General features: G+C 37.3%; 1 protein-coding gene across 11 annotated transcripts in view; it reads left to right on the plus strand.

Annotated features, from left to right (window-relative positions):
- Positions 1–20,604, plus strand: part of GTF2I (general transcription factor IIi) — an 80,713-nt gene that overhangs the window by 56,190 nt on the left and 3,919 nt on the right. For 6 of the 11 annotated variants that reach the window (XM_049803481.1, XM_049803486.1, XM_049803482.1 and 3 more), the window contains 17 exons: positions 2,009–2,080; positions 2,790–2,973; positions 3,297–3,355; positions 5,442–5,513; positions 6,024–6,207; positions 6,728–6,786; positions 7,486–7,569; positions 8,052–8,147; positions 9,751–9,816; positions 10,662–10,845; positions 11,441–11,493; positions 12,409–12,519; positions 13,310–13,393; positions 14,793–14,976; positions 16,071–16,099; positions 17,544–17,609; positions 19,020–19,058. In XM_049803481.1, coding sequence (XP_049659438.1) covers positions 2,009–2,080; positions 2,790–2,973; positions 3,297–3,355; positions 5,442–5,513; positions 6,024–6,207; positions 6,728–6,786; positions 7,486–7,569; positions 8,052–8,147; positions 9,751–9,816; positions 10,662–10,845; positions 11,441–11,493; positions 12,409–12,519; positions 13,310–13,393; positions 14,793–14,976; positions 16,071–16,099; positions 17,544–17,609; positions 19,020–19,058 — 1,626 coding nt within the window. The other 5 variants (XM_049803483.1, XM_049803484.1, XM_049803485.1 and 2 more) reach the window with 5 other exon arrangements.

Here is a 20,604-nt window from a genome sequence, read left to right on the forward strand (position 1 = left end):
TTTTCAGCAAGACAAACCAGTCAGGCAGTGATGGTTTGGCTCAGGAAATGGCTGGAGAAGTGCGATCAGGTTCCTATGAAGATAGCCCAACCTGGTGCGATGCAGTTATGGAGCAGAAGTTGTTGCTTGCACATGTTGACTAAACAGCATGGCAGCTGTCTGGTATCTTGTTCAAGACTGATGAGCTTCCACTTATTGGTCACACAGACATATTCAGAAGAAAAAAAGTGATTTGTATGATATGTGCTTTGATCCCTGCCACCCGACGCTGAGGGGACAGACAGGTTCTTTTGGGGATCCTTGGCAGAATGATGACAGCACTAAATCATAGTTACAATTAAAGCTTTATTTTTTTAACAGGATATTATAATTTATATTATAGTGTAGCATAGAATTTATTATTAGAATGGCACAGGATTTCTAGAAGCAGAATCAATGTGGCACAATTTATAAGTAGTATAATATAGAATTTATAATACAACTTAATCTGTGCTTTCTAATCACCTAGACCCCCTGCAGGTCAGGTCAGATCTTAATACATGGCTTGCTGTATCAATACAATAATCATAATCTAGACTCAAAAATGATAATATATGTTCTCACTCAATCCTCAGAGGAAGCTGAGGATGGTGGAGGAGTCCCTGGCCACTGGAGGGTCACAGGTCTCTCTGTCCAGCAGCAGCTCCTGTCCAAGTTCCCCCCTTAGGACTTGTAACTGTGTGATTTTATGGACAGTGCTCCGTGTGCTGTTGTTACATTCCCTTGTTCCATGCTGGGGGCATCACCACCACTGGGCTGGCCAGGCACCTGGGACCTTCAAGGCTGTTGAGGAAGGGAGTCATCAGCCTGGCACCCAGGAGTCTTGAGGCTAGTAGGGAGAGGAAGAAGGTATCTGTTTGTCTCCTTGGTTCACAGGACCTTCAGGGCCTGAGAATGAAGGGAAAGGGAAAGAATGCATGACTTGGTCACAGAGAATGGCTGCTTACCTTACAAAATGACATTAGTTATGCTAACCACATTACCAGGGGTTGGGAGCAGGGGGTACCGGTCACAATCCCAAATAACGAGCACACATGACAAAACGGAAACAAAAGCTCTTACCATTCCAGCTACCAAATAGGACAGCACTAATGTCATCGTTGTGCTGTTGTTCTGCTGGAGGAACAGAACTCGCACTTATGACTATCTTCAGGTACAAAACTTTGTCTCACAAACACCAAAGTTGTCTGTATATCAGCCAATAAGCAAAGATGTTCAAGTGATAAAATGATGGAAAAATTGTATTTAATCTTGTCCTATTGACCAGGAAATGCTAGTCTACATAGCTGCCATATGTTGGGTTCTGTGTCTCAGTTATAACTTAAATCATATCTTTGGTAGTGTCAAGGAGACATTTTGGGGAGTTGGAACTAAACTGCTTGTCATCTCAAGAAGAATGACAAAATCCCTATAGTCATTTGATGTAGCTATTAATCACCATTTTAAAAGTATTGTCCATGAACAGTGGGAGAAATGGGTACTGCAAGTTCAACATCAGTATACTGCTGTGTGCACCCATTGTAAAGGCTTGCTTTGGGGTTGTTAGTGCTTAGTGAAAATTCCTTGAAAGCAAGTTTTCATCCCATATGCACACCAAATTCTGCACTGAATATCAAGATAATTTTTTAGAAAACAAAACTGGCAAAAAACTAATCCCATCTCCAAATGGGATCTACAGATTGGAGGCTGATGATGAAAGCATTGCAGTTCTTCATGCCAATACAGGTGTGGGGTTTTTGTAGCAAGTGCAGTGTCACTGGTTCAGTGGTTTTTTTGTACAGTTTTTAATATTCTGTCATTTTTTATAATTAATTTTCCTAGTTCCAAGTTGAATCCATAGTTCTGCATGGTATTTTCTGGGTTACCTGAAAATGCAGGATGGTTATACATGCTATAAACTGAATGACTGAAAATATAACCAAAATAATTAGGGAATGTTGGTTTTGTTCTGTGTCATTCTCAAACACAGTGAAAGAGGAGTGGTATGCCAGAATCACCAAACTGAGGAAGATGGTAGATCAACTCTTCTGTAAAAAGTTTGGTGAGTACAGGTTTGGTTTTTTTTTTTTTTTCTTTTATGGCTTTGTATTTCTTGAAGGTTGCTTTCATTATTTCCTTTGAACATCCACATGAATGAGACCTTTGATCGTTTTTTTCAAATATTTAAAATCCTGGCAGTTGAGCAAGAAAGAACGTATTACTCTACTGCTTATATGACAAGGAAAATTCATAGTTAAAAAAAAAGTGTAAGTCTTGTATGTATAGCTCATCTAATTTCTCTCAGTTCCTTCCTATTTGGATTTTTTTTCCTTTGGTGAATAAAACAACCATTTACTTATTTATATCCATTGCAGTATCATTAAAATTAGTAGTAGAACGTTTCTGGGTGAATTGTTACGTTCTCTCCAATATAAAAAACAGTCAACTTCATAAGAGCTAGAATAAAATGTTTCATGATGCTCTATAATAGGTTAAAAACTTTGGATGAAACCACTGTATTATGCCCCAGTGAGGAACCCAGTAATCTTCAGTCTAGCATTGTGACTGCCCAAAAGCAACATGATACAATATGGTAAATTTTTATGGTTTTGATGTACTGAGACTTGGACTCTGTTGAGTTTAGATATCCTGCATTGTCCCAGGTTCAAAGATCATGATTGCAACAGCCTGAGGAATTGGTAGCTTAGCTAGCTTTTAGTAAAGGTTGATGGCCCAAGAGTCCAGTTACTGGATGTATTTTGTTCTAACAGCTGAGGCCTTGGGGAGCACTGAACCAAAAGCTGTTCCATACCAGAAATTTGAGGCCCATCCTACTGACCTCTATGTTGAAGGGCTGCCAGAGAACATCCCTTTTAGGAGTCCTTCCTGGTACGGAATCCCGCGCCTTGAAAAAATAATTCAAGTGGGCAACAGAATAAAATTTGTGATCAGAAGGTAAGAGTTTGTTTTAATGCCTAAACATGTGGGTTTTTTTAAAGAAAGAGGCTAAACAAACACCCTTTGTGTAATCAAGCACTTGGTTTCATTAAGTCATGAAACACTCGGTCTCTAGTTACCAAATAGGTAGATTAAATATTCTGCATTATAAAGTGGGTATTTGCAATCCAGACAAGACTTCCAAAATATCTTTGTAGCATGTTCACAAGTTTGAAATACATAATAGAAAAATTCAAACTTTCCAATTCATGTCACTACTACTAAGTATTAGTATTTAATGTATATCAAGAATGGGCACATTATTTGTTTTCTGGTTGCAGGCCAGAGCTGCTAACTCTCACTTCAACTGAAGTTATTCAGCCCAGGTCGAACACCCCAGGTAAGACAGCTGCTGTCTCCAAGTGGGAATGGAAGGGTTTGGTGGGGAAACACATTTGGATCAATGCAACATTTTTCAAGAAGTAACCCTTTTGTGATGAGTGTGCTGACATGCTCTTCATGAGGTCTGAAAAGAATAAATTGATAATTATGAATATGGGTGGCTTTCTGGATTGTGGTGCAGTCCAGCTGTCTTTGAATAACTAGAATGGGTGACCTTCACAGCCCGGGAGAACTGGAGTTACTATCCTGGCCTGAATCAAAGCTCTGGAGCCTGTTAGCATTTCACAGCTGACTCTGTTGGCCTTTTTTCAGGCCTCTGTTGGTAAGGAATTGTAATGACTTCTTGAAAGCATGAAGTGCCTTTAGCACAGGCAAGAATCAGACTGGGTTTTATTTCTGAATGCTCTGAAGTGGAGTGTGTTGGCACTTCCTTGCTACAGAAGTGCATGTTCCAGACCTTGTTAGGTTTTTTTAGGTGCATGAATCTGCTTGCAGGAATAACACAAACCGCAGCTTTAGGAATTGTAGAGCTCACTGCAGGGGGGGGGGGAAAAAGGGAAAGAATATGATTTAATAATCATGTAATCAGTAGTTGTCTTATGTCATCACAATGTATTGTGGATTTTGTTTGGATTTTAGGAAAAGGCTCATATACAGCAAGAGAGTAGCTCATTAGAAAAGACTGTGTTAAATGTGAAGCAGAAGGAAAAGGCAGCATCGTGTTTATTTTTTTTCTTTGTTTTTTCTTTTATTGCCAAAACTCTGATTGTCATCAGATTTGACAATACAACTGGCAATTTGACAATGAAGTAATAAGAGGAGCTGCCAATGATAGCAGTAAAAAACCTGCTAATAAAATCCTCTTTCTGAAAGAACTAACATGCAGCGGTCATGATTCTTAAAACTTAGACTGTTTGAGTGTTCAGAATAACATTTCTTTTTTTACTAGTTATTTTGCTGTATTTTTCACTAACTTGTAGGTGAGTCTGGTATTACGAGTGCCTACAAAGCTTACCAGGGTCCAGGATTTGATGTCAGACAGGCAAACACAGCAAATGTTCTCTTGGGGTTAGAGCGTATTGAAAAGCATTTTCCCAGGCAAAGGCCGAGGATCTTCTTACTGTAGATGCAAACTTTATGTTGCTAAGAATATTAGACCTTTTTTAAAGCAAAATACTATTCTGTTGCAAAGTAGTAATCCTGTGCCCTCAACAGTCTGCATTTTAATTTTTTAAAGTAAATTAGTCACTCTAATTCCTTCGCCAGTAACACTACAACACGTGATTAAGTATAAACACAGGTGCAGGTGTTAAATATCTGCGAAATCTATCAAATAAGTAGCCCAGACTGCAAAAAATATTAATGCATCTTGCCTTGAAAATATAAGAAGCTAGAAATAAACAAGGTCAGGTAATTTGTTAGTCAAAAATATGTTTCGGAAACAAAAAAATTCTGTATAGCTTCTTTCATGTATGCTTTCCACAACTCTGAATGGGTTTAGCTTAGTAGCAGTTAATTGTTATTTGTGGGTTGTGATGAAAAGTGATGAATTAGGATGCTGTTTGTCAGAAAAGAAGTGCTTTTTATTGCTGCTAGTGTCCTTTGCTTTCTTCTCTACCTAAGCTACAAATTGTCTGCTCTGGCTAGCACTCCTGTAATTGGCTTTTATTTACAATAGAGAACAGGACTGAAGATTATTTTTTTTTTTTTTATGCTAATCAAAATGTTTAGCAAAGCACTCTTTAAATCCTCATCTTCTGTTCTAAAGAGTGTTATTCTTATGCACTCTGATTAATTAATTCCAACTTTGTAAGAGCCACTAGAATAATTGCTTCCTGCATCTAAAGGCTCTGAAGAACAAGTTCTCCTACTTGGGCCAATGTTTGAAATTTGTAACTACATTTAAACAGATTTTCCGTTATGTAGATGGAATTATGTGTATCATTTAAGCTGCCATTAATAATCATTACTCATTGTGTGTCCTTGTCTACTCAGATGTGATTGTGTTGAAAGAAATCTGTTCAATGTACCTCTTTATCTAGGACTGGGTGATACTCTGACATATATCCATTTCTGGTTTTCAGTGAAAGAAGATTGGAACGTCAGGATCACAAAGCTAAGAAAGCAAGTAGAAGAGATATTTAATATGAAGTTTGGTAAGTTAAATGTTAAATGAACTGTTTTATAATGCTGCTGCATTTTAAAACTCATCTGTAAAAAGAGTTTTAAATTTTACTGTACTTATTTAAACATCAGAAATGTACTAGGACAGATATGGAAATCTTGTCTCCTCTTACCTACTTTTTACTGACTCTTCCTGATAACTGACATAAATGACTTTATAAAAACATCCTAGGCCATAGTTTTTCCAGTTGTGTGACAACTGGAGATGTTGATGTGTGCACAAAAAGCTTTTGGATGAAAACAGTTCTCAGAAGAACATAGTAGGGCACTGCAGGCTTAGATGTTATCTGTAACAAGATGGACCAAGTCCCCATTTGCAGTTATTCTACAGAAAATAATAGAAAATCTATTTAAATATTTCTCTTGGGTTTTTTAATTATCTCTTGAGTAGCAGAGCTTCTGTAGCCAAGCTTCTTAAAATCACTTGAGATAAAATACCACCCATTTGAGTATGTAAGTTATCATTAAATCTTTATTTTCAGCCCAAGCTCTGGGGCTTTCAGAGGCAGTGAAAGTTCCATATCCTGTATTTGAATCAAACCCTGAGTACCTGTACGTCGAAGGCTTGCCAGAAGGAATCCCCTTCCGGAGTCCCACGTGGTTTGGAATTCCACGCCTTGAAAGAATTGTCCGTGGGAGTGGCAAAATCAAATTTGTTGTTAAAAAGTATGTTTGTAATTCCGTTACTTTTACTCCTGATTTTGAAGTTATTTGATTTTCTTCCCAGCAACTCTAGGCTTTAAATGCTACCTAATTCTGTTTGCATGAAATGGAAAGAACATTTTACATGTATGTTTTATCTCATAAAAGGATATACCTTCCTTATTAAATTTATATAGATGTATAAATTGTGTGTTTCATGCATCAAGGATCTAGGGGAAAAAAGTGGCCTTGTACTTGGAAGCTTTTTTCCTTCTTTTTTTTTTTTCCCTTCTTTTTCTTCTTTTTTTTTTGCTTGAAATAAACCCAGAAGAAAATTGCAGAGTAGAAAATGCAGCTTATGTTTTCTAACTTGTTGTGGTTATAGTAGATGGAGAGTCATCTATGCTTCTCGAAGAATTTTATTATAGAGAGCTGATGATATGTAAATTGGAACTCAAATGAATTCCAAGAAATTTGTAACATTTTGCTGTATTATTTTTCTTGCTTGTGTAATTGATTGGATTGTGTTCTGTTCAACTTCTAGGCCTGAGCTTGTTACTTCCTATTTGCCTCCAGCACTGGCTAGTAAAATAAACACTAAAGGTAAACAATTAAGTATTAATTGCTTCCATCAATTCATAAATACTTACTGCTCCCTAGAGCAGACAGACATCTTTGTGGTTGAAAAATATGGGTGTTGCAAACAAAAGGTATTATTTAAGATGGTCTAGCATAGTAGCCTCTAAATCTGCTATTATTTGAAAAAGTTACTCAAAACAAATTTATCAACTTTTATTTTACTTAAGACTATTCTGATACAGAAAATGGAATTTACCCAATTTTGACAACTTTTATTTTGCTATTAATGGCCTAAACCATATTTAACTTATAGCTGTGAACTGAAGTAAATAACAATGAAGTTTTGTAAGAAAAGAATAAAAAAGCAAGTCTTTTAAGTTTGTCTATAAAAAAATCAGATGTTAATATTTTTTGCTGTTTAGATAATAAAAAGCACCAAAGCTGTCCCTCACACTTAGAAACAATGAAGTCTTCTGTTCTGAATTAGTGGAGTGAAAATTTAGGTGTGATACCTGCCTTTTTCAAGAGTACCAAATCTACTTTTTAAGGGTGTGAGTGTCACTGTATTGTTCAGATTTTACAATGCAGTCTGTACTTAGTACAGACACAAGTGATTCTTCAGTCTGTTGGAATTTTCAGAATACAGCTGTTTTTTCATTAACTGTGCAGGATATACATTATAGAGGTTTTGTGCATTATACCTTGTATTATATTGACTTCCAGCAATGAGTCCAAAGAGTTCAAAAAGGTCACGAAGTCCTGCAGGCAATTCAAAGGTCCCAGAAATTGAAGTTACTGTTGAAGAAGGTATGGAAGAAATATCATTGAATGTTCTTCTAATGTTCTTCTATTCTTCTGAAGTCTTCTGTTCTTCTCAGTTTTCATAGCCCATAATTAACTTACACATGCACCTCATATAGCAATCTCAGTTTCATTTCAGGGCTTCAAATACACTTTGATATAGAAATGGGTTTATTTTTTGTTTCTGAATAGTACTGGATTCTGTGCAGATGATGGTTATGTAAAATGCTGGAGTTTCACAACTTGCTTGGGCCTTTTATTCCAAGCAGAGATCTGGGAACCGATGTAGTCCTGAGCAGAAGAATGACAGATGTGATCAGTAGTATCAAATGCTTAAATATAACCCTAGAACTTCTTATCAGTTTTTTTTATTCTACTTTTGATTCAGTAGTTAAGTTTTCTCTAGTCATCAAGTTTGATGTGTTGTTCTCTTCATATGATGGCTTGCTTCTGCTCTCTGTATGTATATATGTAATGTCTTTTTACAGGTCCTAATAAACCACAAACAACAGATGTTCGAACTAATTCTCAAACCAATGGGTCCAATATGAGTTTCAAGCCACGAGGAAGAGAGTTTTCTTTTGGTAAATGTTGTGGGAATTAGCACACATGCATTCTATTAACGTTGGTATTGAAAATTCTGGTGATTACATATCAGAGATATTTTGAATTTGTGTTTTATTCTACAGTCGGTGAATGACTGAAGTTCTTGTTTTCGTGTACATTCAGTTCATCATGTAGAATAATCTGCATCGGATGAATCCTGGGTGGTGTATGGAGAATGCTTTACAAATGCAGCACAGGTCCATTAGATCTTATTAACTTGGGTTCAGCATCAGTCCCTTTAGACTTTTGCTGCTCTGTTATTTCACAGTGCTGCAGACCCTTGAAGGACTTGTCCGGTGCACAGTACCACCAGAGTGCATAAACCCAGCTGAGATGTGATATTGTGCATAAGCTTAATAAGCGTTCCACAAACTTAGAATATTGAGCATCACTGTGCAGAGATAGCCAAGTGGTATGTAGGAGCTAGGAAGTATTTGAACTAACATTAGTAAGCCATGATCTATCAGAGCTGATTTTGCAAGATAGCCATTATAGACCTCTCCAGTTCTGGAAAATCAGTAAAGGAAAAGGCAGACAGGACTGGAAGACATGTAGTTGTGTTCATGAGCATTGGGCCGGAGCTTCTTAGCCATGGAGGACCAGGCCTGTCTGTGCAGTCCTCTAGCACAGAAATCTTTGCATTGAAAGCAGGGTCAATTTGCAACCCAGATAAATTCCTCGTAGTCAAGTGAGATGAATTACTGTATTCAGAGTAACTATAAGCAGTTCCCAAGTCTCATGAAACCTTTGTTTAGCATCCTTATGTTCTGAGTTTATTTGGTTTATTGTATTTGTCACCCATGCTTTCTTTTTAGCCATATGGTCATAAAACATGAAACAAAGTAATCCTCTACTCCTACTGAGCCAGTTTTGAATGAATATAAGATACTGATTTGGTATGACTGCTCCTTTTGGCATGGGCAGTATTCGTATTCAGAGTTGTGTACAGTCTTCTTGGCCTTGCTTGTTATTGTTAGACCTAGGCTTTTTTAAAAAAAAAGTCTGCAACTTTTTTAAACTTTCAGTAGAGTTTTTAATTTTGTAGACCAGCTTCGGACCACTTAACTGCAGCCACAAGTAAACCAGTTTAGGAATTGCTGCTGATTGCTGTCAGAAACAAAATGCCTAGCTAGATGGACATTTAATCTTACTCACTGAAGTTGAAACTGTGGTAGAGTTTATAGTTCTCAAGAGAGAGACATGTGTTCTGGGGCTATGTCACTAAACATGTTAAGAACTTTCTGTCACTGTTTTGGGTGCTGGTTCAGATGAGTAAATTTTATGCTGCCTGATACTGTAAATTTGGATCACTCAGGTTAATTTCAATTTTAATCACCTCTGCTTTATCTAGTAGCAGTATTTTTCAAAGCTTTAGGGAAATGAGGGTTGATGTGGATATAGGTTTAGACTGTGGCAGAATGTTTCAGTGGCATTTGCAGAATGAAAACCATTTTGCACAATTTACTGTCATAGTAAATCGGTTATCAAGCATAATAATTATTAAGCATTTATTAAAATATTCTTCAAGGACTGATTCATTCTGTGAGTGTTGATTTAATTCTTCCAATTTCCTCCTGGCAGAGGCATGGAATGCCAAAATTACTGACTTAAAGCAGAAAGTCGAAAATCTTTTTAATGAAAAATGTGGTAAGTTTATTGATCCTTTTTTGCTGAGCTGTCTTTCTTACAAACATGCAGTTAGATGTATGAGAGATACATTCACATGTTTATTCCAAAGGTTCTGCAGTCCTTATGTACTCCAGGCAACTTCTCATTTGAGTTCATTCTCATGTAGGTTGCTTGCAATTCTGTGTTGCATTTCCACTAGTTATTTTATTTGGGTTTGGAAATGGAGAAGTTGTGGTTGGATTACTACTTCTCTAATGACCCAGAGACATAGTGACTCCACATCCTGGCACATCTTTTTAAGCTTTCTATGCTGCTTATGAATGGGACTTTGTAAGACTTAAGCCTCCACATGATTCAATACGTTATGGATGGTATCTGGAAAGATGTGCTCCATCATGTCCCAGCACTTCTTCTAGTGCTGTTTGGAAGCTAATGACTTTTGGAAGTAATAACTTCTCATTAGTCTTCTGAGTGCAGTTTTTGGAACAAGAGCACTAATCTCACCTGCCCTTAGTGCTATTCTATAGCAGAGACAGAGACAGAATGCATTGCCTGTAACAAAGTGGAGTACAAACGGGATAGTCTTGCATGCAGACCAAACCAGTGGCCTGAGCTGACTGCAAATTATTAAATTTCAACTGCAAATTATGATCAGATTTGTTGCAACAGAATGACTGATCTTTGAGACTGTTAATTTTCTTCCTGCCTACTCATAGCTGTCACCAAAAAAGGCAAAGCCTGCTGGTTTCACCTAATCTAGTATGTATTTGCCAACTATTATATACCGATTATACCTGAGGGTTTCTGTTTTATATACACGTCAGTTATCTAGCTGGTAGCTTATTTGCTCTGTTGCATTTCAGGGGAAGCGCTGGGGCTGACTGAACCAGTGAAGGTGCCGTTTGCATTGTTTGAATCCTTCCCGGAGGTTTTCTATGTGGAAGGACTACCTGAGGGAGTGCCATTCCGCCGACCTTCTACTTTTGGAATTCCAAGACTAGAGAAGATCCTGAGAAACAAATCTAAGATAAAATTCATTATTAAAAAGTAAGGCTCCCGTATGTCTTTGATAATCTATTCTATGAAAATTGAAATGTAGCCCAAAAAAATGAAATTGTGTTGCTGAGTTGCTAAATTAGTCTGTAAAATACACAGTGGAATATTTTTAGTACATGAGGAAATGGTCAGAAAGCTATTCTAGAGGTGGAGCAAGACAGAGTAATCTCTTTGTTCTGAAAGACACTCACAACCTGGTTTAGGAGGAACAGAAAGTCCAGATTTCTTAGCCCTTTTCAGTTACCACATCACTGGTTTAGTTCCTACTGTATGGAGTGCTTACGGGTTACTCTTAGAACTTGCTGACAGTGTACTAAGAGCTGAGAAGTGGAGATTCATATATTGGGGGTTGTAAGAATTTATTTTTCTTGTCTAGAATAGGTTTAGATACCCATGTGCCAGTGTAGAAACAGTGGCAAGAGAAGTTGCGGAGCCTCTCGGCCATTGCATTCTTGACTGTCTGTCTGGCTGAGAGGATATCGCTTAATTTCTGTCTTTAATATATTAATACTAGAAAATTGCATTTTCTTTAATGTTGATAAATGTAGTTTTATTATTGTACATGAAATGTTCAATCTGTTTGCAGGCCCGAGATGTTTGAAGCAGCTGTTAAGGAAAATTCTGCTAGAAGCCCCCAAAGTGAGTTTTGCAACTGCTTAACGTTCTAGATAACAGTCTCTTTCAAGGATTAAATACAATTCAGGAGAGCTGCATGATGTTAATGAATTCCTGTAAGATACATTTTGCATTGTGGTTGGTTGGTTTGTTTGCTTGTATGTTTTTAAGATGGGAAAAGCACTTACCAGTTACAGTTTAAATATAGTGTTAGCAAGGGAGTATTAAATTTTTTAAGTTATTGGCAATAATCATGCCTCTAATATATTCTTTACTACCTTTTATCAAAATGTGACAAGTAATGTGTGATTCACAGAAGTAATTCAGGTCTAGAGATAAATTATTTGCTCCTAATATGTACATCATCTAAATCACAAGTGCTTCACAGATAGGAGTGCAGATAGCCAGTAGAAAATTGTGTCAGGCAGGTCACGGATTAAATGTTTTGAGTCGTATTATTATCTGTAACTGTGGGTTGGCAAAACTCTGCTGACTTACTTGAACTATGCTATTTTGTGCCACTGGACAGTGTGACTCACAAATATAGCTGTAAGGGATTCTTTTGTGAATGCACACAGTGAACCCATGGATCAGTAGGTGTTACTGAATTAACTCCAAGGGCTATGGTTTTTCTGCTAATAAAAATACCAAGATACATGCTCCATATACTTTTTTTCTTAATAATCTTTTTAGAAAACGAACTAGTAAAGATTAACCTTATCTTTATTCTAGCTCTTTCTCCTCTTGGGTTGGAAAGACAGTGGTGTGTACCTTCAATAAGTATGTCTCGTTGGCAGCTGCTCCCATTTTGAAAATGGAACTGGATCTGCTTTGAAAACTTTGCATATATCTGTTATTTTGCAATATTTTCTCTATATATGACATTCAAGATGTTGAGCTTTCTACAAAAGTTTTTAAAATTAATTCTCTTACTTTTAGGAAAAAATAATTCATCTAATATAGCCAATACAGCAAGCACCACAACAAACACGCTGGTGAACACAGCTGCAGGTGTTGAAGATCTTAACATCATTCAAGTAACTATACCAGGTGTGTATACTGTCTGGTTTCACATCATACTTTTTGTGCTTATATTCTTCATGACATTTGTTTAGTCTGATGAAGTTTTTTCCTACAGTCCAGCTGGTTCACTGAAATACAAGTACAGTCAACAAAGAGCATAATTTAGCATTCTCTTTTTGCTGAGACGTTAAATATTTTCTAACACTCATGAATATCTATTCAGTGAAATCTCTAGAATATTCTTGGTCCAGTTCCTAGTTAAGGAGTATCCACATTTCTCCCTTTTTTCTCATGTAATAAATTAAATATTGATTTGCAATTTTCTTGGCAACTTCAAGAGGTCAGTACTCAGACTGAATTGAATAACCATATACACTGAACTGCTTTGTATTAACACTGATTACTATTTTCTCAGGCATGTATTACATTCATTAGAAACCGTGAGGAACATTGCATGCTGTGGCCATCTATTGAATGGTCACTTTGCTTTTACTTTTCCCCACCATTGTATGTACTGTAAGAAAATAAAATATAATTTGTGGTTTTAGATTAAGTTTACAAATTCATCTCTAGACAGTAGATCTAATGTTGGTTATATAAATATTCTGAAGCTACTCACAGGGGTTTTTTTAACAATCATCTATTTTTGTGTATTTCTACAATTCTGTGTTACTGCTAAAACTAGGAACAATGACAGTGCCTGTTTTGAAGCGCTTAGGTATACCTGCTTTGAGTAAACGTGCAATGGCAAACAAGCTTCAGGGGGGAAAAAAAAATATCTGTGTAATTCTAATGCTATTCTAACAATTTCTTCCAGATGATGAAAGTGAGCGCCTGTCAAAAGTAGAGAAGGCCAGACAATTGAGAGAGCAAGTAAATGATCTTTTTAGCCGGAAATTTGGTAATTGCTTCTTACTGCCCATTTTTACATAGGTGTGAATGCAATTAATGTTGTTGAAGGGTCATTGTTTTAACCCCAGCCCGAGCTGCTCACTCACTCCTCCCACACCCAGTGGGATGGGAGAGAGAATCAAAAAAAAGTAACACTCATGGGTTGAGATAAAGACAGTTTAGTACGACAGAAAAGAAATATAATAATAATAATGGTAATAATAATAATAGAATGACAATAATAATAATAAAAGGATTGGAATATACAAAACAAGTAATGCATGATGCAATTGCTCACCACCTTCTAACCAGTGCCCAATGAGTTCCTGAGCCACCTCTGGCCCCTCCAGGCCAACTCCCCCCAGTTTATATACTGGGCAGGACATCATATGGTATGGAATACCCCTTTGGCCAGTTTGGGTCAGCTGTCCTGGCTGTGTCCCCTCCCATCTTCTTGTGCCCCTCCAGCCTTCTTGCTGGCTGGGCATGAGAAGCTGAAAAATCCTTGACTTAGTCTAAACACTACTTGGCAACAACTGAAAACATCAGTGTGTTATCAACATTCTTCTCATATTGAACCCAAAACATAACACTATACCAGCTACTAGAAAGAAAATTAAATCTATCCCAGCTGAAACCAGGACATGAAGTTACTGAATCATCACAGTGGATGATATATATGATCATTAAAATAATCAAATTTGAGAATTGTATATGAATGCTGTGCTTTGACTTCAAAAAGAATCTTTTATAAGTGATGTAGGTTGTTTGGCATTTTAAATAAAAAATCCTAAGAGTATAAATTGCTTTATGTTCCCCCGTCCTTCCTGTTTCTCTCTGTGTAAACATGGATGAAATATTTATTTTGCTGGCAATCCATGATTCTTCTTAGGGCTTCATAATCCTGACTTCTTAATACCTGGGACTACAGTAATTTTAAAAATGCAACTTAACCTTTTTGCTGTGTGTGGTTTCTTTTTTTTTTACTTTGTATTTGCATTGCACAGCAAAAATGACCCGAGTTTCTTTATCTAAAATTCCTTCTCTAGTGCTGTGTTGAATTGCTTTTTGTGCTATTGCAGGAAACACTTTGTTTTCTTTCATGTAGCTATTTCCTTGGATATCCTGCTCTATACCTTTTTTTAGTAAAAACAGAATCTGTGTTCTTTATATGGTGAGCTGTCAGGGTTGGAGTTGTAACTAACCCTCTCATAGTAACGTTCATGAGTGTAATCCAAAACATCTATTTCTAACACTGTAATGGTTTCATTGTCAAGTGAATTTTCATAGTTTCAGGTCTGATAGAAAGCTTGGGTTTACATTTACCTTCTTAATCGTCTGAGGACTTTTTTCTTCAATGTAATCATAAACATGTAGACTTGAAAATAAACATGATCTCTCTCACCTAGGTGAAGCCATTGGTATGAATTTTCCAGTGAAAGTCCCATACAGAAAAATCACTATCAACCCTGGCTGTGTGGTGGTGGATGGGATGCCTCCTGGTGTGGCATTTAAAGCTCCCAGTTATCTGGAAATCAGCTCAATGAGGAAGATTTTGGAATCAGCAGAGTTTATCAAATTTACTGTCATTCGGTATGTAGTTACCATTGATTAGATTGTACAGATGTTGCAAGGACAGCCCTGTAACTTGTATAAATTGAGATTTGAAAGAATAGAAGTTGCGGTACACCTTTAAGTAGTGGAAGATGTTGGCTCTTTTGGATACAATGTATCAGGTCAAATGAAGGCCAGATGTTCATAGCATGAATGAAGATGGTAACTCTGGGGGACACGACCAATTTAGTATGACAAAGGGCATATTATCAATACTGCATATTACAGCAAGCTGTCTTTTGAGTTGAAATCTGTTCATATTATATAAGAGTCTTAATGTCTTGTGAGCCTTGCTCTCCCATTTATAAGATGAAGTTTTGAGACCAGTCCAGAGCTTGTTGGCTCTTAACAGTAAATAGTATGTTTGTAGTAGTATTACTATTAATATTTTTTAAATATTTGACTTGTGTTAAGAACACTGAGTTAAGGTAAGCTCTTTGATAAAAAAATTTTTCCCTAAAAATGAGTTTATCTACAATATTTGAAAATATAATATTGTCTAATTACAATATAAGTGAATTTAATTTGTATGTGTATATTTCCATAGACATATATATACACACATGTATATACAAAGTATATTTGTATGCATGAAGCAGGATAGATGAAACTTAGGACTCATACTAAGGAGTTCAGGAATTGAAAATGTATAAGTTTATGTAACTTCTCAAATCGTAGACTGCTCCACAGGAGTCTAAAAGCTTCAGTTTATCTTTAGAGAGAGAGAAGTTTCTTAAATGTATTTTACTAAGGGGTCAGAATTCTCAACCCTTAATGACTGAAAGGACTCCTGCTTGATACATTTTGTTAACTGAGCTCTGAAGAAGAGGTGACTGTGTTGTTAATTAGTGGTGACTGAGGGAAGGATTTAGATCTTTCTGTGTATGTTACTTTTCAAAATGCTAGTGAACAAAATGCGGTGCCAAAGAGCTGCTATGATGGTTGCTTCAGTTTTGTTCGACTTTCTGTTCATTTTTTAGCATGACCTCTTTTACAAAAGGTTAGGTGAGGTTGCCTTGGGAGGGAGACCCTGTGCAGTATATTTTAGAATCGGTAATTTTTTTTTTTTCCAGACCATTTCCAGGACTTGTGATTAACAATCGTAAGTATTTTTGAGATACTGATGGCAAATGTATTTTTGTAACTTACCAAGATCTGTTTTCTATGTATTGGCTTAGTGGCAGAGGCTCCACAGTGGTTAAGTTCCATGTATAACTCTTGTATGTGTCTGTCTTACGAAGATTTCCTGACTAAACATGCATGTGCAATTAACTTGAGAGCAGTGTGATAAATTTACAGTACAGTATAAGATTAGCATTAACTTTGATATGAAAATGCAAGATACTGATTTTGTATTTTTCAGCTGCAGAGTCCCAAAGAGATTTAGGACCCTGACTGAGCAACAGACTTACATGGGAGTGCCTACATTTTAGGTTCGGATCTATCGCAGTAGCAGTTAATAAGCAAGAACTTTTTCCAGTAGCTGCACAATCATATTCCAGTGAAAAATTCTGCATTCTGCTGAAACTATAACAGTTTAGAGAGGCAGAGTGTAATTACCTGTAGTTCCATGACCAATTTGGCCGTGTTAATGAAATCGTTTGGGGAGGGGAAAAAAAAAGTCTCTTAGTATTTTCAGCTGCCTAAAATAATTGTGACCTGCTTTTTAGATCTTATTTAAGAAAAACCAAACTGCAAAACTCTGTCGTTACAGTGTCCCTTGTGGCATGGTCTTTCTGAGCCAATGTCAGATTAGAAATTCAGAGGCCAAATAACCTACTGTCATTAATTTGGCCTTACCGAGTCTGAGCCTGAGTGACCCAGTGTTTGTTCATTTGCATCCAGCCACCAGTATGTTCCAGTTAACATGCCGAGGTCTATGAACTGCAAGTATGAAGTGTTCTCAGGAATATATTATAGCTAGTAACTCACACTGACCCGCTCACCAGGCCTAGGCACACCTTCTTAGGTGGGAAAGAGATCCCTTTGTAAGAGGGAACCTTCCAGGCAGATAAGTGTGTAATAGCATTTCCAGAGAACTGAATTAGAAATTAAAGATTCTATTAAACTGTTATCTATTCAGCATAGCGGTCAGCATGTGTTGGGACTGAGGCTAGCTAACATGCCGAGTAAGAACAACACAGATATCCGATCATCTTCCATCACTGGAGGAGCAGATTGCTCATTGAACATGTGGGGTTTGTGCATTATCCATGTCCATTAATTATGATCAAAATTATCTGATATTGATAGATATCAGGGTGAATGACTGAAAGGCTCTGAGCCTACTGCTTATACGTATGATGCTTTATTCTTCTTATGAAGAATATGTGGGAACTTAAAAGGAAATTTTTGGTGCTTGCAGGCAAGATAAGGAATGGTTTTTCTGTAACAAAAAATATTGAACTACAGCTCAATCACAAGTGTTAGTAACCTGTTTATGCGACAAGTTTCAGGATTTGCAGATTCAAGAAGTAAGATTGCCCTTGTGTTACATGTGGACCATTTTCATTGTGAAGTTAAACAGTGTTCATGTCTAATCTTAGAGCTGATGGAAAAAGCTGAAGCAGAAGCACCACCAACAGCACCAGCAGCAGCACCAGTACTACCAGGTGATGCAGAGCGTGATGCATGTCCTTGCAGGAGGGGTAGGGTATGGAGTTCCTAATCTTATTGGCAGATGATATTAGTAGTCATGTCCTGGGTACATGCTGCTCATGATGAGCCATTTTATTTTGACAGATGGTGTGCAACAGTGACTTTTATAGCTATTAAATATTAATAAATTAATAGAAAGAGCCATTGCTTCCTTCAAGCTGTGTCATTGGCGTGTTCCTTGATTTGATTTTTGCAGATGATGAGTGAGCTGAAAAGAAGGATTAGTAGGGGCAATATATAAAGCTAATTCAGTATCCATTTACTGATGCCTGCTTAACTCAAAGTACGTGGGTGTCTGTACCAGATGAATGTTCAGCCAAGTGAAATTTTCCTGTGTAACATGTAAGAACCTAGAATGGGGTCTTGATGGAATTTTGCCCACTGCACAGTTCTGTAAGCCCTGCTAGACTGTGTCTAGACTGCACACACATCATCACCTATCTTAGTCTGAATGGAGAACTTAGCTTTATGCTATACATAAGTAAAGTAAATGTAGTTGAGCAACTTCCTTTTGACCCAGTGTAGTTTCTAAATGTTTGCAGACCTTTAAAAATGTGTATCCCAAGTTGATGTAGTGCGGGAAAGACTTTTGCAATTGACTGAATAAACTGTTACTCAAAGAAACTGGGAAATTAAGAGAAGACATTCAATAAACTTTTTAAGAGTAAGGGACACTTGTATGGTGGAAGTAATTATAAAGGAAACTACTGGCTCCTTTGTTTACATTTTGAGGTGGTGGGAGGGAGGAAGGAAAACAGGTGCTGATGGGCAGTGAACTTGCTGTAGTCTATCTGTCCTTAACTCACCCGCAGTGTTAAAAAGGTTAAATGGCTTTCCTAGCACCTGTCCATCTATAATCCATCAACACAGATAATAGAAAAATCATCATGGAATTAAAACATACTTTTTGCCCTCTATTCTGCACCTTCGCACTCTCCCCCAAAATACACATATTTTCCACTGAAGACAATACTATCCAGAAGTGATGGCTTTTTTTTTTAATAAAGTTTTATATTTAACCAGTTTGAGTAAAGCTGTTCCAAACTTGGTATGTTCTGTGCAAGTCCATATTATGTTCTGTTACGACTTGGTGATATATCTGCCGCAGTGAACCATACTTGGAAGAGAAAGTGTTAGGTAGTGTAATGTAATAAATGTTTGGGTATTTTTTATATTTTGCTGCAGACTCTATAGAAAGTTACACACGTTTATCTCAAAGATATTTGAGTGTGATCGTAAGAGAAAAAATTGAGGTGCTTTTTTTCAGGGAAAACTTAATTTCCTTAATTTTTCTAAGATACTCACCTGATTCATATTGTTGAAACTATATTCATATTCATTTGACTATATTTTTTTCATTTAAGAGTCAGCTGAACCAAGCAAAATAGAAGTATCTGTAGGAGGTAAGCATTTGTCTTCAGTTATTACCAACAAGTATTTTTAAATAATTTTGAACAAAGTTGCATCTTTTTTTTTAAAGGAGACAGGTTAATAAAAAAAAGGACTTTTATTGGTTCCCAGGACATTTTTTCATCTGTACTAATATAATGCTGCATCATGTGAAAAATACTCTGCAGCAAAAGCTATTATTCAAATAACTCTACAAAGGAGTTCTATGAATTGTTGTTCTTGGTTGGTGAGTCATGACTATATATAGGCTTTGAGTGATTGCTCATATCCTGAGCAATGCATCTAGTTATTCAGCGCAGTAGTTTCCACAATTTATGCAAGTGAATGATTGCCGTCATCAGGAAATTTGAATGCCATATTGGCCTGAATGTACTGTGTTGGGGAGGGGGAGTGTTGTTGTTCTTCCAGAACTTAAGCCCTGAAAAACATCCAACTTTCCTATTGTCCAAGAGTATACCTGAATTGTATCTTTTTCAGATGTTGATATATGTGAGACCAAGGAGGCTGTAGGTCTTCTACACTCCCTGTGCTTTTGCATATGGTCTTGGAGCATTAGGAATAATGAATTGACCTGTGAATCGGGATGCTGGTGTCTGCTGTGTGCTCTGATGCTGTAAATGCTGCCTCTGCTATAGCCCCAGCTTGTCAGCATGGCCCTGGACGGCTGTGGCTGCCTCTGGCGTGGCTGGCATAGGGGATCCAAGGTGCTGTGACAGTTTGATGGGGCTCTGTCTTCGTGCCAGGTAGTCCTCAAAGGGGCTCTCCGGTGTGTCAGTAGCAGCTTGACAGCAACGGAGCCAACAGCGCTGGCATGGAGGCTGCTGTGCATCAGCACTTGTCATCTTAAAACTCTCGAGTTCATTCCTTAATCCTGCTTAGGTTCCCCCAAAAGAGAAAGCGGCAAATCTCAGCATTCCCGTTCTTCTGTATCCTTTGCCATGGAAATGCCCTTTGCAGTCAGTCTCCATTGCTTCAGGTTCCCTGTCATGTCACTGAACTCTGAGACAAGCCAACGTGCTCAACCAGAACTACTGTTACAAGCTCAGTGACAGGTTCACTCCCAGTGTTATGAGTAGGTTTTTCTCGGAGCGTAGATCAATCCTGTTGCAGCAATCAAGACAAAAAAAAGGCAAGTGTTAGAGTCACAGAAGAGCTGAGATGCAGATTTTAAGCTCACAGTTATTGAAAGCTGGACCATCAGATGTCTTTATAATGCCAAACCTATGTGGGATCACTGGAATTGTTAAATGGTGAAGGGGAGAGACAGTTGTTCCTGAATACCTTCATGTGGAGGAAATCTAGCTATGAGCCTTCAAAGTGATGGTTTTGAAGAAATAGACAAGTGTGTTTTTGAATTTGATGTCCAAAACTGGATTCAGACCCAGTAACCAGAGGAATGATCTTGAGGAAAGGCATGCAATTGCTAAAGAACTCAAAATCGCTTCAGAACTACGCTGGAAGGTACAAAAATGATCATGTGGTGAAATGGCTTGGCTTTATAGTGATGAATTACCCTAGCCGCAAACCTTCCAAACAACT

This window comes from Accipiter gentilis, chromosome 6 (assembly GCF_929443795.1).
Source record: "Accipiter gentilis chromosome 6, bAccGen1.1, whole genome shotgun sequence".
NCBI classification, from domain to species: Eukaryota; Metazoa; Chordata; class Aves; order Accipitriformes; family Accipitridae; genus Astur; species Astur gentilis.